Here is a 21,708-nt window from a genome sequence, read left to right as displayed (position 1 = left end):
GCAATGTACTTCCATAGCGACGCTTCGCAAACCCAAGAAGGGGTCGCTATGAGTTGGATTCTACTGGACAGCGGTAAGTTTGAGTTTTGCTTCACTCTGTCCTTCAACAAGGATAAATCACCTTGTCCACAGAATTGCCTCTAGGATGCCTTCATCTTCTCAGGTCACAATAACACCTCATTTCCTCACATGTGCCGAAACAGCTGTCTGCTAGGATACCCACGACTGGCAAATCTTTTGGTCCTGTTTCATCTCTCGATGGCATTAGACATTATAGATATACCCGGCCTTCTTGGGCTTGTCCTGGTTTCCATGAAAGTGGACATCTGTGTTTATCCTTTTACTTCTCTGGGCACTGAATACATGTTTACACTGATTACATTATTTCTTGGTTTTAGCCGCCTATTCCCTTTCCTTCCATATACCCTTCTTCATCCATACGACTTTCCCACTCTCACTTCTATGTCCATTCCCAATCTCCACCTAATGTGCAAAGTCCCAGATGCACTCCTTCCACGGCCACTCTCAAACATCACACACCAAACCAACTGCTCGTCTTGCCCGTTCCTCTCCCCCGCTGCTCTTCTCATCAGTGTTCCCGACACCTTCCCCTCCTCCCTTGTGAATTCACCGCAAGAAGAAATTCACTGGACTCTGAGAAACTAGCGCCCCGCACAGATTCGGCCCTCAGGCCTCAAACAAAGCAGACACTAAAACGTCGCTCAAGCTAAGTTGTAGACGTTATCGTTTTCTCCCCAAACCCCATACAGGTTGGAACAAACCCAAAGATTTTTCATGAGTCCACCAGTCACCTTTCTTCCAGCTTCCTGACACGACCTAGGTGCTTAATTTCTGAACCTTACGATCCCCTTCTACCGACAAGAACAGCCGCCAACGCCACTCCCTCCTCTACGCGCCAACACTCTTCAAATTTTAAAATCTCCGCCCTTGCGAACGTCCTCACGCGTGACGTAAGCACGCGGGCGCAACACTCGTGCGTCTCCCCCTCGTCGCCGTAACTCACAGTGCTGGTAGCACCGTTACCGCATCGCCGGACCCACTGGCGTCGTCTCCAGACCAGCGTAAGCGTCTCCTAACGATTTTAGTCCGACTCCTTTAATTAAGTTCTGAAGACCTGTGGGCAGAACGTTCGAAGTCGCCCAGAAACGCTTTCCGTACAGCAATATGGCCGCGCCCATCGACGCTTAGAAAACGAGATGTTTTTTCCCCTTTGCCTTGAAAAGGGTCATCTTTCATGATCACTACTTAGATGCGTGCTGTTCTTATAATGGGAGTCAGGGAAGGCGACGTGCATTTTTCTGATAGTGGAAGCAGTGATGTAGGAGGTAGTGGCTGCTGAGTGTGCCCGTTCTGAGCATCGCGCTCGTTGGGCCGCCTCCGGAACTCTGGGGTTGGAGTGCCCACCGGGATATTACGGCCCTCTAGTGGGGAGCGCTGGTGGCGTAATGCCTGAGGCATTTCACTGCTAACCAGAAGGTTGGCGGTTCAAACCCACAAGCAACTCCGTGGAAGGAAGACGGGGCAATATACTAAGGTAAAGATTTACCGCCTGGGAAACCCAGTGGGGGTCGCTGTAAGTCCGAATGGACTGGATGGAAGCAAAGAAGAATCCGAGCAATGGGGTGGATGTGAACCAGAGAACTACAGGCGATCTAGAAAGAGGTGTTTTAAACGCAATAGTTTGCCAAAATAGGAATTAGCCACTTCCCTGAACTTGCTTCCTGATACTGCCCAATACCTGGAAAGGGGTAAGGGTGATAAAAAAGCTCAGAGCCAAAGGCTGAATACTGGGGTCAAGTAGCACTTGTGCTGTTAATTAGAGTTTTAATTTTGGATAAGTCAGTTTGTTGTTTGAGTTTCAGTCTTCCCCGCTAAATTTCTAGTTCTCAAGAACCATCAGGAGGCCTAACTGTAAGTAGTAATTGAAGGGGGGGGCAATACCAGGATTTCTATCAACCATCAACAATTGCAGCTAGCATTTATTTGAGCAACTCCTATGTCTCAGGCACTGTACATAGCATTGTACATAGACTCTCTTATTTAATTCTTTACCCTTGGAGATGCAATAAAAAATGATGAAGTTGAGTCTCAGTGAGATCAAATAACTGGTCCGTGGTCACATTAATAGCCATGGAGTTAGAAGGTTCAGTTTAAATGCTGTTAGTACTAACTGTACTATTACCCACTTACATCATATTTTGGCACCCTTTTCAATTCTCCACTACTAGATTGAGAAAACAAGATCCAGAACAGTAAATCATCTCTTGAAAAAAGATAAGGAAGTTCTGAAAAGCCTAGTTTCCCCAAGGAGTACTTCTCAGGATGAATTACGGATCTGGACCCATAACCTTAAAATTTTGTTAAGAGTTTAAAACTAAAACTCACTGCTGTTGAGTCAGATCTGACTCATAGCGACCCTTCCTTGGGTTTCCAAGATGATATCACCATGGAAGTAGATTGTCTGATAGTGCTTTTAAAATGCTGCAAAATTCCATTTTGCTCTTTTTAGACCAATAGTTTGCAATCTTCTTTACCTCTATTATTCCACTGATAGCAGTGGTTTACTAGGGTAATGATGCTAAATGGGCTAAGGGGAATGTTTGGAGAAACAAAGGCTGTTCTGCTAACATGGGAGAAAGATGTGGAAGTCTGCTTCCATAAAGATTTAAAGCCTTGGAAACCCTCTGGGGGCAATTTTGCTCTGTCCTATAAGGTCGCTGTAAGTTGATATCAACTTATGGCAGTTGGCTTCTTTCTGCTAAGATGCTCTCTTAAAATTCTATGACTTTTTCTCTGTTGTTGTTGTTGTTAAGTGCCGTCGAGTCGTTTCCGACTCATAGCGATCCCATGCACAGCAGAACGTGCACAGCCCCAGGGATACAGGTGAGGAGAGACAACTCAGGGACGTCCAAAGTAGCAGGCCGGAAGAGCAGGAGAAAGGGGATTAAAAGCCAGGAAGCCAGAGAGAAGAGCAATCAGCCGAAGGGATTAGGTGAGGAGAGGAAACTCAGACCCGCCCAAAGCATCAGGATTGGAGAGCAGGAGAAAGGGGATAAAAGCCAGGAACTTGGACAGAGGAGCAGTCAGCCCCAGGGACAACTCAGGGATGCCCAAAGCAGTAGGCCAGAAGAGCAGGAGAAAGGGGATTAAAAGCCAGGAAGCCAGACAGAGGAACAGTCAGCTACAGGGACCCAGGTGGGGGTGATACGAGAGGTCTCCAACAGCAGGACAAACTTGTCTGTCGGTTTGTCCTACTGTGGTGACATGTAGACGTGAGGTTTGAGGCTGAGCCTCTGGTGTTTAAAGCCCAATGAAATGCAACAGGTAACAGCCCAGCTTATAGACTGAGACAGACTAGGAAGAAGGAAGAGGCCGTCCACTTCTCAAAGAATTGGCCAGGGAAAACCTTTTTACTTTTTCTCTAGATAGGTCTATATCATGAAAAAGGCTGCATTCACACAGGTAATGTAATGTTCTTTGTTTTAACAGGACACTTTCAGCAAGGATTCAATGACTTACTGACTTCGAGATTGTGTGCTTGGTGACTAGATCCATGGATTAAGGAGGAGGTTGTAGATAGCCCAAGAAGAGAAGAGGATCAAATTGGGTTCACAGAAATAAGATCAGGTTTTAACCATCTTTGGCCGAAGTGGCTGACAATTTTAAATGATCAACTCTCACATTAAAAGAAGCTTATATCATAAAGTTGCAATTTTCCTTAGAACTACAATATGAATGCTAAATATGTAAAGTTTATATACTTGCATATCTAACATTCCTGTATGTATGAAGTATAGTTTTACTGAAATACAGGATATTTAAAGACTTGATCTGGAAATTTGGGTTCTACTTTTTGCCCCTAATTCCTAGGGTGCTTTTTATGAAATAGAATGTCTGTGGTACACCAGCTGTCACCTGGGTGGTTACTGGATCATCTTTCTTTCATTAACAAGATGAACTATCAACTTCACCAGCATCACAAGCCTTGTTGCAATAAAAATGTGCCCACTTCTGCCCACTTTGGTGCTTGTCAAATGGATTCTGTGTCTTCTTTTGGACCCTGTGCTACATTTACTGCTTCTGACTTGACCACTAAGCCTGAGAATGATGATAGACAAAATAGTGATACATTCATACAAAAATATGTTTTTCGATCTGAGTTATTTGATGTCACCAAACCTTATATAACTTCAGCTGGTCATGAAGAATGCCAACGAAGTATTGTAAAGGAAGAGTTAATGGATGGTGTTAAAAAAGAAGTCTCCACCTCTGTCATTGGGAAGGTACAAAGTTTTAAGAAATATTTATTTTTCTGTAGGAAACATAGAGGAAATTTATCATTATAGTATCTCAAATATCATGATTTACTAAGTAGAAAGCAGAATCAATAAAGCATAAGAAAGCTTAAGCATATCCAGAATATTTTAACTTTTTCCAAACATTTCTATAAGACCAAATTTGCATAGTTCAGAATTAAGCAAAGTTTACGGAAAGTGAATGTAAGTTAAACATAAAATCAGGCAGACAAAAAACTCTCTTAGGTTTTTTATTGCATGTTTTTTTACATCTGATTTTACTTGAAAACTTATTTCCTTTTCTGCAAAATTCCAAGGCAGCAAACAGATTTTGGGAGATATTTAGAGGCCTATCCTTTGGGGGTCATAAGCTCAAATAATAAAGTTTAGAGGAAGGATGATAGTTCTGAAAATTTTCTAGTGATGAAAATAGACATCTATTGTAGAAAATGTATGTTTGTAAAAGTTATGTATTTGTGTACACACACTGGTGCAATCTTTTAATGAAGTTTTGAGAATGCCATATATGATCAGATTAATTATGCTTTAATAATTTGTGTTTTTGAGGAATTCAGAGATAATAATACAAAGTCCAGGTCAGATGGATTATATTGTTTTCTTTGGTAGAGATAAGATTAATACTGACTATTCATCTAACAAATGTTTGAGCTCTTTCAATGTGCCATTGTACACAGAGTGATGAAACAAGATAAACATAGTCCCTGCCCTCATGGGTCTTATAACTGAGTGAGGAAGAAAGATACAAGTAAAGAAGAAGCTGTATTGAGAATTAGAATAAGGAAAGTAGTAGAGATAGTATATTATGTTGTTATAGGGACCTGAAGAAGAACTTTTAATATTCATCTGATTTCTTCTTATACATTATCGTTTTGCCTTTTCACACATATTTATTGATCATCTGTTATGTCAGGGACAGATAAGAAAATGAATAGTGTTGTCTGAGAGCTTAATAAAATACTGCGTAGGTAACAATATATCATTACTATTACTAATACAAACAAATAATAAACATTTCTAAAGGCCTTTGCAATTTACATGGTACGTGCATTGTCTTTTAATGCTTTGTTTCTTATGTAGGGTAAGTTTCTCATATTTTAATATTGAGATATAAGATGAATATGTATAATGAATGTTATCATGACAAGAATTATCTTATTCCTGATATGCTAAAGCAAATTATACGGTTAGCTTAACTTAAAGTTCATTTGTGTATTCAGTCAACAAACATTTATTGTTAACCTGCTAGGGGGTTGACACCGTGTAAGCACTGGGGTTTCAGCAATAAAATGTGTTAAGTCTCTGCTCTGTATTGCATTGTCTTACACATTCTTTTCTACAGAGTTGTTAAATACAGAAGGTATCTGATTTGTTTCTAACCCTTAGATCAATCATAAAGAATTACAAGTATGTTGCATTTTTTTTTTTAACAGTTTGTTTTTTTTAATTGTGATTTGAGTGAAAGTTTACAGAGCAAATTCACTTTCCATATGCTGCATTTTCTTTTGATTTTAGGACATATGTAGTTCCTGTCCTCAGAAGTGAATAAAATTAAGAATAATTATACTTAATACATCAACTGATAAGTGACACTGATTACTATTCATTTTGTGTCACTTCCAGTGCTACATTTTATCATATGATGGTACTGGTGTTGTGTGACATCAAGTCAATTCAAACCCATAGTGTCCCTATATGACAGAATAGAACAACCCCATAGAGTTTCTAAGGCTGTAATCTTTATGGGAGCATATTGCCAGGTCTTTTCTCCTGCAGAGTCACTGGTGGATTCAAACTGCTGACTTTTTGGTTAGCAGCTGAGTGCTTTAACCATTGTATCACCAGGGCTCCTTACCTTATTGTGCTAACCAAAAAACCCACTGCCATCGAGTTGATTCTGACTCATAGTGACCCCTGTCGGGTTTCTGAGGTGGTAAATCTTTATGGAAGTTGGTTGCCCAGTCTTCCTTCTGTTAGTGGCTGGTGGGTTTGAACTGCCAACCTTCTGGTTAGCAATCAAATGCCTTAGGCATTATGCCAAGTTCTTATTAATGGCAGATAAGACCTTACCTAGGAGCTCTGCTAGCATAGTGCCTAAGGCACTTGACTGCTCACCAGAAGGCTGGCGGTTCAAACCCACCAGCCACTCCTCGGAAGGAAGGTTGGGCAATGCTACTTCCGTAGTGATACTGCCTCAGAAACCCAAGGAGAGGTCACTATGAGTCCGGGCCGACTCAACGGCAAACAACAACAACAACAACAAGACCTTACCTATTAAGTTGGTATTTATTTATTTACTTACTTTGAGAAATTTATCTCCTTACTCCATACCCTTCCCATTGATTTGACCTCAACACATGATTAAAAAAACCAAACCCACTGCCATCAAGCTGATTGTGACTCATAGTGACCCACATTGGGTTTCTAAGGCGGTAAATCTTTATGGAAGTAGATTGCCCCATTTTCCTTCAACACATGATTGTTACCACTTAGAGATTGGAATACACAATATGAAAAATGCAATTGAAATAAAATGCTAATAATTTCAAAAGATTAATATTGTGATACATGGCAACTAATGTTTTTCCTGTAATTTGTTTACTCTTTAGAAGCGTAAAAGATGTGTGGTTTTCAATCAAGGTGAACTGGATGCTATGGAATACCATACAAAGGTAAGTAGAAAATGTTCATTGATCACATTGTAAGATCTATAGGAATTAGTATGAGTAAAAGAGTCCCTGGGTGGCACATGTGGTTAAGTACTTGACCACCAGCTGACAGGGTAGTGATTCGAACCCACCCTGACAGGCCTGGCAATCGGCTTTGCAAGGGTCACAGCCTTGAAAACCCTATGGAGCAGTTATCTGCATGTATCAGGTCACTGTTAGTCAGGATTGCCTTGACAGCAATTTCACAACAACAAAAAACAAAACCAAACCAAACTCACTGCCATCGAGTCAGTTCTGACTCATAGCGACCTCTCCTTGAGTTTCTGAGGGGGTACCTCTACGGAAGTAGATTGCCCAGTCTTCCTTCCAAGGAGTGCCTGGTGGGTTTGAACTGCCACCCTTCTGGTCAGCAGTCACAATACCTTAAGCACTATGCCAACAGAGCTCCTTGAAAGGTTGGGCTAAATACTATTGGATTTTAAATGCACTGAACATAGTTGAGGACACAAATATTAAACCCTTGAATACCAAAAGTCTACTGTATCTGTTACTTTTGGAAATACATCTGTTGCTTAGAAATGCCATTTGGTAGATTAAACTGCATAGATAATAAAACTCAGGGTATGATATGATACAAGAAGGATAATTTTACTTTAAGATGTCAAAGGAAATTAGAGAATATAATTTCTGTCTATTCAGATTGCTAAATGAGCTAAAATACTTGGGAGACTGTTAATGATGTATATAAATAATGAAACATTTGTGTGCCTCAGAATGGAATCACACTTAAAAAGTCATAAAATAAATTATTTAAAAAAATCTTATTTAGAGCTCTTTTAGCTTCAGTAGCAAATTTGAATAAAGATAATATTTGGCTATTAATATTGATGAACAATTTCACTGACATTAGAATATATTTGCTATAATGCTGTGTTAAGGAGCTCAGGTGGTGCAATGCCTAAGGTATTTGACTGCTAACCAGAAGGTTAGGGGTTTAAACCCCTCACCCACTCTGCGGAAGGAAGATGGGGCAATCTACTTTCGTAAAGATTTACTGCCTCAGAAACCCAATGTGGGTCAGTGAGTCAGAATCGACTGGATAGCAATTAGTTTGGTTTTCTTTTTTATTTTTTTGGAATGCTGTGTTAAAGAATGAACTATCAAAAGGGCTGGTAACAAGGCTATTAATAGCTAAGACAGCTAGGCTATTTTAAAGAACATTATTAAGGAAGCACCTAACTCTGGTGGTACAGTGGTTAAGACATTTGACTGCTAACCAGAAGGTCAGTGGTTTGAACCTACCATTCGTTTCATGGGAGAAAGATGAGGCAGTCTTCTTCTGTAAAGATTTATAACTTTGGTAACCCGATGGGGCAGTTCTATTCTGTCCTTTAGGGTTGCTATGAGTTAAAATCTACTCGATGGCAGTGAGTTTGGTTTTTTATATTAGGATAAAGCCTGGAGTAGAACTTGCCTCATTTGCTTTCTTCACTGAAGTTATCAGTCTCCCATCCTTCTTATCCATTCACTCACTGTTTCATTAATTAATTTTATTTACAAATATTTATTGTATGTGTACAACAGACACTATGTCAACCCTAGGACTTCAATAGAAGTTGAGATAGGTACCGTCCTTCCGTTACAGAGTTTATCATCTTCTTGAGGGATACAGACAAATTAAATTGCAATATAATGTAAAGAAGCATAGGAGAATTATAGTTACAATGGGGGCACATCGGACAGATGTCCAACCCATATTTTAGTTTGGGGGGGTTAAGGAAAGCTTTATGGAGGCAGTGTTAACTGTTTAAACTCAATTTTTAGAGTAGGTATTAATCATGAAGAGAGTAATGGAGAGTGTTCTGGGCTTAGAAAATAATAGCATTTGCTAAAGTTTGGAAACAAAGTGGAATATGACTTGTTAGAAGACCAAAAATGATTCAGGATGCTGGACTGTGGAATATGAAAGGAAGAGTTGTTACAGGTGAAGCGAGGGAAGTAAGAAATAGCAGGTATGTCAGGATTTATAAGTGTATCTTAAGACGTTTAGCCTTAGTTTTAAAGGTAGTGAGAAGATACTAAGAGCAGATGACATAATCAGATTTGCCTTTTGTTTAGTTTATTTAATGTCTTTTTTTTGGATAGATAATACATTTGTATGATAAAATTTAAAATGTACAAAAATATACAGTGATGTCTCCTTTCAGTCCCATCTGTCAGCCACCTGCTTTCTCTTCCCAATATATCCGTCCAGTGTTGTACATTTATAATAGGTAATATATGCATTATTCTCCCTCCTTTTTTTACTTGGATGGTAGTATACTTCACACTTTTGTACTTAGCTTTTTTCCCTTCACTTAAACATATCTTATAATTTGTTTTTTATCTCATTGTCTTTCAAACTTTTATTAGTTTTTAGTTGCTGACATCTATTTTACACATGTCATTTTCCACAGGTATGTATTTATCTGCAGGATACATTTCAAACAGTAAATCTTCGGGTTTCAGGATTTGAGCATTTTCATACTGTTGTGGTTATGTTTGTGTGTCAACTTGGCTGGGCCTGCTTGAGTAGCTGGGCAGCTGGTGGTAGTTATTCCCCATGATGAGACTAGCAATCAACTGCAGTCAACTCCATGGTGGGATCTACCACAAGCAGCTGTGTAGCTGCTTTGGGTTTGTGGTCTGCTTCCCATGTATAAGAAGCAGCTTTGGGAATGGTCGCTAGGTTATGGAACGCTTGGATCCTGTGTGTAGCCATGTCATTGTTCAGCAGCCTGCCATGCTCTGCTGACCTTGAGACTTACAATGGACTTAAATTAATGGCCTGCTGTGTGGCTTGGTAACATCGGGACTGTGCCTTTTTACTTGTCAACCTTGGGCTTCTCAGCCTCAGCAGCCAGCAGCTGTCTGAGTAAAGAAACACCTCTAGCTCCAGTGGGCTGGGAGCAGGAGGCAGAGCTGGACCCCAAGGTTGAGGGACTTTCACCCAGCCCCTAGAGCCTGGCACTTTGAACTTGGAATTAAAGCCACCAAACTGTAAGAGAATAAACTCCTGTTTGTTAAGACCATCCTATTTGTGGTGTATTCTTGTCAGAGCAGCACTAGGTAACCACAACACATACAGATTACCAAATTGTGAATATGGAGATCATAAACCAAAAATTGTATGATTTTCTTGGTTTTACCACATCCTTTCTGTGGTAGTTATGTGTGTCAACTTGGCTGGGCCTGATTGAGTGGCTGGGCAGCTGGGTGTAGTATTCCCCATGATGAGACTGGTAATCAACTCCATGGTGGAATCTACTGTGAGCAGCTGAGTAGCTGCCTTTGGGTATGTGGTCTGCTTCCTGTATTTAAGGAGAAGTCTTGGGAATGGTCTCTAGTCTTTAGCACGCTTGGACCCTGCATGTAGCCATGTCGTTGCTCAGCAGCCTGCTATGCTCTGCCGGCCTTGGGACTTGCAGTGGACTTAAGTTAATGGCCTGCCATGTGGTTTGGTAATATTGGGACTCTGCCTTTTTACTTGTCAACCTTAGGGCTTGTCAGCCTCAGCAACCAACAGCTGTCTGAGTGAAGAAACACCTCTAGCTCCAGAGGGTTGGGAGCAGGAGGCAGAGCTGGACCCCAAGGTTGAGGGGCTTTCACCCATCCTGTAGAGCCTGGCACTTTGAACTTGGACTTAAAGCCTCCAAATTGTAAGAATAAACTGTTTGTTAAGGCCATCCCATTTGTGGTATATTTCTCATCAGAGCGGCACTAGGTAACCAGAATACTTACCATAACACTATGTTATCAATGTTTTTGATCTTTACCTATGTAATAAGATAAAAAATAGTATTTCAGTGTGGCTTTTTCTTATTTTTTCCAAAATTTTATGTGATTTGTTGTTGAGAACATATACAGCAAAACATACAGCAATTTAAGAGTTTCTCCATTTACGTCTTAGTGACATTTATTATAGTCTTTGAATTATGCAAGCATCCTCACCCTCCTTTTCGAAATTGTTCCTCCCTCATTAACATAAACTTACAGCCCCTTAAGATTCCTTTCTAATCTTTTGAATTGTTGTTATCAGTTTGATCCCATGTAGATAATTCTTAAAAGAGCATAATACTGAAGGCAGACTTTATTCATGAGCTAAGCTAAACTACTCTTCTGTTTCAAGGTAACTTCAGGGGATGTTGGTTTAAGATTTAAAGATTATCCCAGGACAATAATTTCACGGATTTATCTACCTTCCATGGCTCCGGAAAGTCTAGAGTCCATGAGAATTTGAAATTCTTTTCTTATTTTCCCCCTTTTGATCAAGATTTTCAGTGGAATCTTTGATCAAAATGTTCAGTAATGGTAGCCAGGAACCATTGAATTCTGCTGGTCTCATGGCAAAGGAGGCAGTTGTTCATGGAGGCATTTAGTCACACATTCCTTATCCTCCTCCTGTTCCTGACTCTCCTTCCTTTGTTGCCAGGCAAGTAGAGAGCAATTATTGTGCTTTAGATGGCCACTTGCAAGCTTTAAAGACTCCACACACCACGCAACAATAATTGGCTATGCAACCTTATCCTTAATGCAGTTTTTCCATCACTGTTAACCCCTTTTTCCTCTTTCCTATCCTGGTAATCACTTTTAACTTTAGTCTTTACACATTTGCCTTTTCTTCTCTTTCTTTATAAATGAAGTCATATAATATCTGTCCTTTTGTGATTGGCTTATTTCACTTAGCATAATATCTTCAAGCTCCAGCCATGCTGTAAAATGTATTAAGAGTTCATTTCTCCTACTGGCTGAGTAGTAGTCCATTGTATAGTAGTAGTTCATTGTATACACGGAACATCTTTGCTTCATATCTGTGGTTAGATTTATTCCTAGGTATTTTATTCTTTTAGATGCTATTGTAAGTGGAATTTTTTCCTGTAATTTCCCTTTCAGATTTCTCATTGTTGTTTATAGAAATCTAACAGATTTTTGTTTGTTGACCTGGTACCCTGGAACTCTGCTAAATTTCTCTATTATCTCTACAAATTTTCTTATGGATTCCCTGGGATGTTCTATGTATAGAATCGTATTATCTGCGAATAGAGATAATTGTACTTCTTTGCCAATCTGGATAATTTGATTTTTTTTCCATGTATTACTGCTCTGGCAAGGACTTCTAATACAATATTGAATAGAAATAGTGAGAGTGAGGACTCTTGTTCTGATTTTGAGGGAAAAACTATCAGTCTTTCTTCATTTAGTGTTGGCTGTTGGCTTTTCAATATACGTCTTGAATCACATTGAGGAATTTCTCTTCTATTCCAATCTTCTTTAGTGTTTTCATCAAGAAAGGGTGTTGGATTTTACCAAATGCTTTTTTTTCTGAATCTATAGAGATAAACATATGAGTCTTTTCCTTTGTTCTATTGAAGTGTTGTTGATTAATTTTATAATGTTGAACCATCCTTGCATTCCTGAAATAAATCCCACTTGGTAAGAGTGTGTGAGTCTTTTAATATGCTGTTGGATTCTGTTTGCTAGTATTTTGTTGGAGATTTTTTCATCTATATTCTTGAAAGATATTGGCCTGTAGTTTGATTATCTTGTGGTGGTTTTGTCTGGTTGGGTATCAGGGTTATGATTGAATGAATAGAATTTCATAGAATGAATTAGTGAGTTTGCCTTTCTTCTCTATCTTTTGGAAAGTTTAAACAGTATTGGTGTCAATTCCTCTCTAAATGCTTGGTAGGATTCCCCAGTGAAGCCATCTGGTCTAGGACTGTATTTTTGGAGGGGAGATTTTTGATCAGTGATCCAGTCTCTTTACTTGTTATGTGTCTTTTGAGACTTTCTGTTTCCTATTTAGTCAGTTTGGATAGGTTGTGTGCTTCTAATAATTTGTCCCTTTCATCTAGTTTATCTAGCTTGATGCTGTAATATTCTGTCATAAATCTCTTTATTTCTATTGGGTCACTTGTAACATCCCCTCTTTCATTTTTTATTCTGGTTATTTGCATCTTTTCTTTTGTTTGTAAGTATAGCTGAAGATTTGTCAATTTTATTGATCTTTTCAGAGAACCAACTTCTGATTTTATTGATTCTCTTTATTGTTTTTCTGTTCTCAATTTTATTTATTTCTGCTCTGGTCTTCATTCTTTTCTTCTAGGCTTACTTGACTCTTCTCTTTCTAGATCCTGGAGTAGTTGAGTTATTACTTTGAGATCTTTCTTTTTATGTTGGCTTTGATTGCTATATAAGTTTACCTCTCAGTACTGCCTTCACTGCATCCCATAGATAAGCTGTGTTTTCATTTTTATTTGATTCTTAAATAAATTTGTGATTTCACTTTTGATTTCTTCCTTGACCTGTTAGTAGTTTAGTAGTGTGTTGTTTAGTTTCCCTATGTTTGTATATTTTCCAGATTTTTTTTTTTTCTGTTATTGATGTCTAGCTGTGATCCATTTTGGTCATAGAATACTTGATATGAATGAAATCTTTTAAAATTTATCAAGACTTTTTTGTTTGATTGTGATTTGTGTAAAAGTTTATAAAACAAATTGGTTTTCCATTCAACAATTCATGCACATTTTGTTTTGTGATATTGATTGCAGTCCTTACAATGTAACAGCACTCTTTCCACTACTTCCCTGTGTTTACCATTTTCCTTCATCCTTCTGTCTTATCCTTCCTGCCTTCTGAATTTTATCCCTGCACAGATGCTGCCCTGAGATGTTGTATGGTTGATTGTTCTAGTAAGTGTGTACCTGTTCTGGTTACCTAGTGCCGTTCTGACAAGAATATACCATAAATGGGATGGCCTTAACAAACAGGAGAGAATAAACTCTTACAGTTTGGAGGCTTTAAGTCCAAATTCAAAGTGCCAGGCTCTAGGGACTGGGTGAAAGCTCCTCAACCTTGGGGTCCAGCTCTGCCTCCTGCTCCCGGCCCACTGGAGCTAGAGGTGTTTCTTCACTCAGACTCTTCTGGCTGCTGAGGCTGGGGAGCCCCAAGGTTGACAAGTAAAAAGGCACAGTCCTGATGTTACCAAACCACACAGCAGGCCATTAATTTAAGTCCATTGTAAGTCCCAAGGTCGGCAGAGCACAGCAGGCTGCTGAAGAAAGACACGGCTACACACAGGGTCCAAGTTTGCCATAAGTTAGAGACTATCCCCAAGCCTTCTCCTTATATACAGGAAGCAGAGCACATCCCAAAGGCAGCTACTCAGCTACTTGTAGATCCCACCATGGAGGTGATCGCCAGTCTCATCATGGGGAATAACTACCATCAGCTGCCCAGCCACTCAACCAGGCCCAGCCAAGTTGATACAAAAATTTAACTACCACAGTACCTCTCTGGTGTTGTTAACTTTATAGACCTGTTTTTTGTTGGGTTTAAAGTTGGTCATGTTGTAAGGAGGGACCATTCCCTGGAGAAGGATGTCATGCTTGGTAGGGTGGAGGGTCGACTAAAGAGGGGGAGGCCTTCAACGAGATGGATTGATACAGTGTCTGCAATGATGAGCTCAAGTATAGCAGGGATTGTGGGGCTGGCGCGGGATAGGGTAGTGTTTCATTCTGCTGTGCATGGGGTCGCTATGAGTCGGAAGCGACTTGACAGCACTTAACAACAACAACAACATGCAGGTGAGTTAAGTTTCAGGCCTGAAGGGTGTCCAAGGGCCATAGGATTCCAAGTCTTAGTTCTACCAGTCCTTATCAGACTGGTGAGCTTGTCTTTTTATGATTTTGAGTTTTGTTCCACATTTTTCTCCCACTCTATCCAGGACCTTCTATTATGATCCTTTTCAGAGTGGTCAGCAGTGGTAGCCAGGCACCATCTAGTTCTTCTGGTCTAAGGGTCATATAGCTGGGGTTTACATGGTCCATTAGTCCTTTTTTTGTGTGTGTGTCTTTCATTTTCTTCACTCTTTTTTGCTCCAGATGAAGAGAGACTGATAGTTACACCTTAGATGACCACTCACAAGCTTTTAAGACCCCAGTTGCTACCGAAGTAGGATGTAGAACAGTCTTTGTGGACTATGTTATGCCAATTGACCTTAATGTCCCCCAAGACTGTGGTCCTGTGCCCCCAGTCCCAGTGACTAATTCCTTCTAGTAATGATTGTGAGGATGGTACAGGACTGGGTAGTATTTTGCTCTGTTGTATAAAGGGTTGCAATGGGTTGGTACCAACTTGACAACACCTAACAACAACTGCTTTCTAGCCCCCATAGTTTTTTTTAAATGAAGTCAGTATTTAATTTATTGAAGATCACTTGTTACAATTTGTTCCTCTTTTGCTACTTTGAAGATTTTTTCTTTCTCTTTCCTTTTTGAGAATTTGACTATAATCTGTCTTAATGTGAATCTCTTTGTGTTTTTCATAGAGTTTACTGAGCTTTATACTTTCATTTCATTCAGTCTTTATAATTTCATTTGTTCTAGCCTCACATTCACTAATTCTTCCTTCTGCCAGCTCGTATATGTCATTGAATCCTTCCTGTGAATGTTTTATTTCATTTATTATACTTTTCAGCTCTATTATTTCTGTTTGGTTCTCTTTGAAGATTTCTGTCTTGTTATAGATATTCTTGATTTGTTTCTGTATCATTTTCCTACTTTCTTTTAGTTTGTTGTGTTTTCCTTTAGATCTTTGGAAATATTTACTCTATTGTTTAAAACTTATGTCTAATAAGTCTGTTTTCTGGGCTTCCATGGGTAGTGCTTTCAGTTATTTTATTTTGTTCTATTGAATGGACCATCCTTCCTTCTTTCTTATGTGAGTGTTTGTTGAAACCAGGACATTTGACTATTAGAATGTGATAGCACTGGGAATCAGATTCTTTCCCTTCCTTAAGGGCTGCTTTTTATTTATTTATTTTAAACTGTAGTGATCTTTTTGTTTAGTGACTTCCCATGGCTGTTTTTGCAAAGACTCCCTGTATGTATGTGTACATAATGACTGTTCCTTAGCTTGTGCTCAGCTAGTGTTTTGACAAAGATTTCCTTTGAATATTAGGGAGAAAACAAACAAAAGGCAGCCTGTCCCAGACTTTACAAATTGGACCTGTGCCAGAGCCTTCCTTCAGCACCCATCTTCCCCCAGCTGTTTTAAAGTATTTTCTTTTTCACTCTTTGAGATATTTGATTATGATGTTCCTTTATATAGTTTTTTTTCCCATGTTTCTTTTGTTTTGTGTTCATTGAACTTCATATACCTATGAGTTTATAGTCTTCCTCAAATTTGAAATTGTTTTTACCATTACTTCCTCAAATAATTTTGTCCCTCTTTTCTCTCTTCTTCTTTAGGAGAAGAGACTTAACATATTTTAGACCACTTGAAAGTGCCCCGAGCTCACTGATACTCTTCATTTATTAAAGTTACTTTTTCTCTGTTTCATTTTGTATAGTTTCTTAACTGTATCTTCAAGATCATTGGTATTTTATTCTGTAATATCTACTGTTATTTTTATTCAGTGTATTTTTATCTCAGATTGTTATTTTCATTTCTAGAACTGTGATTTTCTCTTTATGTCTTTACTTTTTGAACAGATGGAATTCAGTTTTAACTGATTTACTGCCCTTGTATACTTGGTCTATCATCTGTGTTAGTTCTGGGTTCCGTTGATTAATTTGTATTAATCTTCTTCATTATGAGTTGTATTTTCCTGATTCTTTGCATGACATATAGTTTTTGATTAGATGGCAAATACAGAAAATTTTACTTTGGATGCAGAATATTTTTGTATCACTATAACTTTGATTTTTTATTATATGCTTGGGTGCTGGATATTTTTTGTATTCCATAGCTTTGATTCACTACCTTTAACTTTGCTCTGAGAAGCAGTTACTTGGGAACAGCTTGATTCTTTACAGTCTTGCTTTTCAGATATTTTGGGTGGGGTTAGAACAGGATTTAGGCTAGGGCTAATTATTTTCCTTTACTGTCGCAAGATCCTTCCACTCTATCTAATGTCAAAAACTATAAAGGGTCTGAAATTTTAACCTTTTTGGAAACTCGTAAGTTGGCCATGGTTACAAGGATATTGGGAGAAGATCTGCAACTCAGGTCAGGGACAAAGGATTTTGTTGTTCACAGTATAACAGGAATCATGAGCTTTATGTTCACATAGGTGCTCTTGTACCCCAAGTCCAATATCGTGATGCCAATTAGCGTAGTTGGATTCTGTGCATACAGTGGGTTTGAATCACATTCTTAGAACCTCAAGCTTAGGGAGCCCCAATCCTTTAAATGGGCTGCAAGGAAATTTATTTAAATTTTGCTCCAGAGGTTTTTTTTTTTTTTTTTTAAACTTTTGTAGCAAACAGATTTCTGTCTTGGAAGGAGATAATATTTCCATCTTCCGTGGATTTTTCTTACACAAATATCCTTTAAAGTTTTGTCAGGAAAAAAAGCTGTCATTGCTTTTGCTCAGAGAGGCCATGGTAAATTTTTTCCCAATAGCCCTGTAAATTTAAGGAACTCTGGTGATGCTGTGGTTAAGGCATTGGGCTGCTAAGCAGAAGATGGGTGGTTCGAACCCACCAGCCGCTGCATGGAAGAAACATGAGGCAGTCTGCTTCCATAAAGATGTATAGTCTTGGAAACCCAGTGAAGATTGCTCAGAATCTGCTCCATGGCAGTGAGGTTGGTGTTTTTGGAGCCCTGCAAATTATGAGGTTTTCAGTTCTAACTGGTGGAAACAGGCACTATTCTTAGCCCTGTAGGAGGAGCAAGCACTGTTTTCTTTAATCATTTTGTGTGATCCTTTTCCCAGTCTTGGAGAGTTCCCTCCTGCGTGCACTTATTATTATGTAGGTTAATTCTCCAGTGGGACCCTGTGCAGGTCTCCAGAATCTTTCTGTGTACATAGGTCTTTGCTCTTGTACTCAGTTCTGTGAACTATAACTGTGTGGCTTCTGTTACCTTTTCAGCTCCATCTCCCCAACTCGGGGTATCTGTTGGGCTCTGCTTACGTTTTTCTTTTTGTGGCCTGGAAACTCTAGTCAGTTAGCTTGAGCAGTCATACTGTTTACTTATGATTTCTTTCCCATCTCTCAGAGATCACTGTTTGTTGGTGCCTTATAACCAGTGTCTTAAAAGTGGTTTTCATCATTATTTCATTTTTGCTGGAAATGGAAGTCTTTGAATGATTTTAAGATTTTCTCTTTATCACTGATTTCAGTTTAAGCTAAATAATTTTGATGTTTCTTAGTGTAATTATTTTCTTGTTTTGCTTCTTTGGGGTTTTTGAGCTTCTTGGATTGGTAAGCTTACAGTCTTAACTAAATTTGGAAAATTTTTGTTATTATTTTTGGTTATTATATATTTTTTTCTGTCCCCTCCTCTCTCTCCATTAGAAACTCCAGTTACACCAATTTAGACCACTTGAAGTTGTCCCACAGCTTATTGATACTTTGTTAATTTATTTTTTAGTCTTTTTTTCATCTACATCATTTTAGATAGTTTTATCATTATTTCTTCAGTTGTACTAATCTTTTCTTCTTCAGTATTTAATCTGCTATCAATCCAATCAAGTCTATTTTTCTTTTTATATATTGTAGCTTTCATCTGTAGAAATTAGATTTTTTTTGTAGACTCCATGTCTTTAACATGCTTATCTTTTCTTTCATGTTCTTGAACACACACAATGTAGTTATAATAACTGCTTTAATATCCTTTTGTACTTCCTCATCCCATCTTTTTAATGGCCTGGAAACAAACTTACCCAACTTTTCCTACTAATAGAATCATATGTACATACATACATTCTTGTATCTTCTATTGAGTGATCTGATCTCTTATGTGTCCTATTTTTCTGCTTCTTTATGTTCCAACTAACTTGAATTTTTGTAAAATACTTCAGTTTTCACTTGTTGGGTGCTAGATATTTTTTGTATTCCTATAAATACTCTTACGGGAGCTCTGGTAGCATAGTGGCTAAGGCACTTGGCTGCTAACCAGAAGGCTGGCGGTTCAAACCCACCAGCCACTCCTCAGAAGGAAGGTTGGGCAATCCTACTTCCGTAGTGATACTGCCTCGGAAACCCAAGGAGGGGTCGCTGTGAGTCAGGGCTGACTCGACGGCACATAACAACAACAACAACATAAATACTCTTGAGCTTTGTTTTAACAGGATTACTTTGAATTGGTTGATCTTTTCCAGACTTCTGTTAAGCTTTTTTTAGTTAAGAGTACAATACACTTTTTCTAGAACTATTTTTTTCCTTCAATACTGAGACTGCTTCTGAGTAGTCTATTTGATGCCCTGTGAAGTATGAGATGTTTCACTCTGCCTGGTGGGAGTACCGCCATATCCAACCTGTGTGATCTCTGGGGATTGTTGCTTCTAATTATTTCATCTGGTTCTTTTCCTGACCTTGAGTAGTTTAATCACACAAATGTGTTGATCAGTATTAAGCGGAAGTTTTGAGGGAACCCTTACAGATTTCAAGAACTCTTTCATTTTGTAGCTATCTCCTCTCTGGTACCTACCCTTGAAAACTATAGCTACCCTTGCCTTTCCAGAGTCCATCTTCTTAACTCAGAAAGACTATTGGACTCTGCATGGATCCTCCTCTCTGTGCTTCTGCCTGGAAACTTTCTGAAGGCAGTAAGCTAAAGTAATCATTTGTTTATCCTTTTTTGACTATCAGTGTCCCTCCTGCTTGATATCTAAAATCTGAAAACCTTTTATTTATTTATTTATAACACATTTTGTCCATTCATTTTAGTTATTTCACATAAAAGGGTAAATTTGATCCATGGTACTCCACGTTGTCCAAAAGCCGAACTCAGGCCATTAGTTTTATAATTACTGAAGTTAAATCTAATGTTAAATTTTATGATTTAAACTAAATTATCTCCATAGCTTAGAAATTCTATGTTCTTATAGGAATATTCAGATTATCAAGATCATTTTATGAACTTTTAAGAATATATTTTCCTATGTATATTATTCGGATATTTAATTATTGGTATGTTTGTGAGGTTTGTTTCATTCTACAATTAGGGAACAAAAATTCACAGGTATGCTAGCACATTCTTTTTCTTCTAGTATAAAATTATTTTATTATATGCATTAAGAACTTTGACTTTATTTAAATTCAAATACTCAAAGCATAATAGAAATCTCATTATTTAAAAAAATGTTTTATTATCAATGTCCTTTCTTTTAATGTGTTTTGAAAAACTTCTCTTACAGATCAGGAGGCTGATTTTGGATGGATCATCACAGTTAGTCCAAGAAGGTCTCAAAAGTGGTTTTCTTCATCCATTTTCTGAAAAACAGGACACATGTAGTGAGCATATTACTTTACCACATAATACTTGCAATTTATCAGAATTATGTGAAATGGCAAAGCATTTGTCTTCTCTTAATGAAATGGAACTTCAGACATTACAATTGATGGAAGATGATATGTCTATTACAGAGCAGGATTTATTTTCACGGGTTGTTGAAAACAGCTCTAGCTTCACAAAAATGATTACTTTAATGGGACAGAAATACTTGCTGCCACCAAAAAGTAGTTTTCTGTTGTCTGACATCTCTTGTATGCAGCCACTTCTAAACTGTAAGTAATTATTTTATTTACTATTAGAAATAGATAATTTTTTCTACAGTCTCAAAAGTTAAGATCTAGTCTGAATTTTGAATAAAGGTCAACATTTTACAATATGGGGTAAACATTTTTTCCCAGTTTCATTTTTATATTAAATTTTATTTTAGTGTGAACTTTTGTTTTGTATTTTTTAAATTCTAAATTCTTATTGTGAACAAAGGGTCAAAATCTTTATAGTGCCCAAAAGAACAAATAGGGATACTGCTCTATAGTTAAGAATTCATGATACAAGTATGTTCAGCCAAAATAATTAATACTTCATAGCAAAGTAAAAACACTTAAAAATCTCTACAAGCTCACTGCTGTTGAGTCCAATCTGACTCATAGTGACCCCTCCTTGGGTTTCCGAGGCGGTATCACTACAGAAGTAGATTGCCCAAACTTACTTCTGAGGAGTGGCTGGTGAGTTTGAACTGTCAGCCTTCTGGTTAGCAGTCAAGTGCTATAGGCACTATGCCATGAATATTAATTCCCAAATAATTTCCAGTTTTTAGGTGAAATTGTAAGCTAATTTTCAAGTTTATTATTTAAAATTTCTTGAAGCATTTTCCTGTACAAAGATAAAGAATTTAAATATTGAAATCTACAGTCACACAGACCTGGTTTAAATTTAGATTTTGAAGTTTAATTAACAGTGTCTTTTGCTATTCACAAAATTAATGGCTGTTCACTTCTCAAAACTGAGCCTCAGTTTCCCAATCTAAAATTAATATGATAGTATCTACTTCTAAGTGTCATTTTGAGGATTAAATGTGATAATTCATATCTAGTGCTTAGCTTAATGATTTATGTATTTTTTTAAAAATTATAAGTATTATTGTATTTTTAGGAAAGTGAGTAAGAGGTATATTGATTGAATTGAATTGCATTTGCTGTTTATTATTATTTGGACATTTTATAGCAAAAATTTAAGCTATTAAGCAGCTACAGCATATTTTACTAATGGAAAAAAATTTTTTTTCTACCTTGTGACTTTCTTTTCTCTCTCTCTTTTTTTTTAAAATTGTGATTTGGGTGAAGATTTACAGAGCAAATTCACTTTCCATACAGCAGTTCACATATACTTAGTCTCATATCATTGACCACAGTTTACCACAATGC

At 37.9% G+C, this 21,708-nt stretch overlaps 1 protein-coding gene across 1 annotated transcript in view; it reads left to right on the top strand.

Annotated features, from left to right (window-relative positions):
- Positions 1–1,270: 1,270 nt before the first annotated feature.
- The window catches only part of METTL4 (methyltransferase 4, N6-adenosine), a 73,622-nt gene continuing 53,184 nt past the window's right edge, over positions 1,271–21,708 (top strand). The window contains 4 exon segments of the mRNA XM_007935610.2: positions 1,271–1,349; positions 3,892–4,304; positions 6,944–7,006; positions 20,190–20,559. Coding sequence (XP_007933801.2) covers positions 1,271–1,349; positions 3,892–4,304; positions 6,944–7,006; positions 20,190–20,559 — 925 coding nt within the window.

The sequence above is a fragment of the Orycteropus afer genome, unplaced genomic scaffold, assembly GCF_000298275.1.
Source record: "Orycteropus afer afer isolate SDZICR_OR568_19922 unplaced genomic scaffold, OryAfe1.0 scaffold00030, whole genome shotgun sequence".
NCBI classification, from domain to species: domain Eukaryota; kingdom Metazoa; phylum Chordata; class Mammalia; order Tubulidentata; family Orycteropodidae; genus Orycteropus; species Orycteropus afer.
Note: the sequence above shows the minus strand (reverse complement) of the source record. Positions and strands in the feature narration are given on the sequence as shown.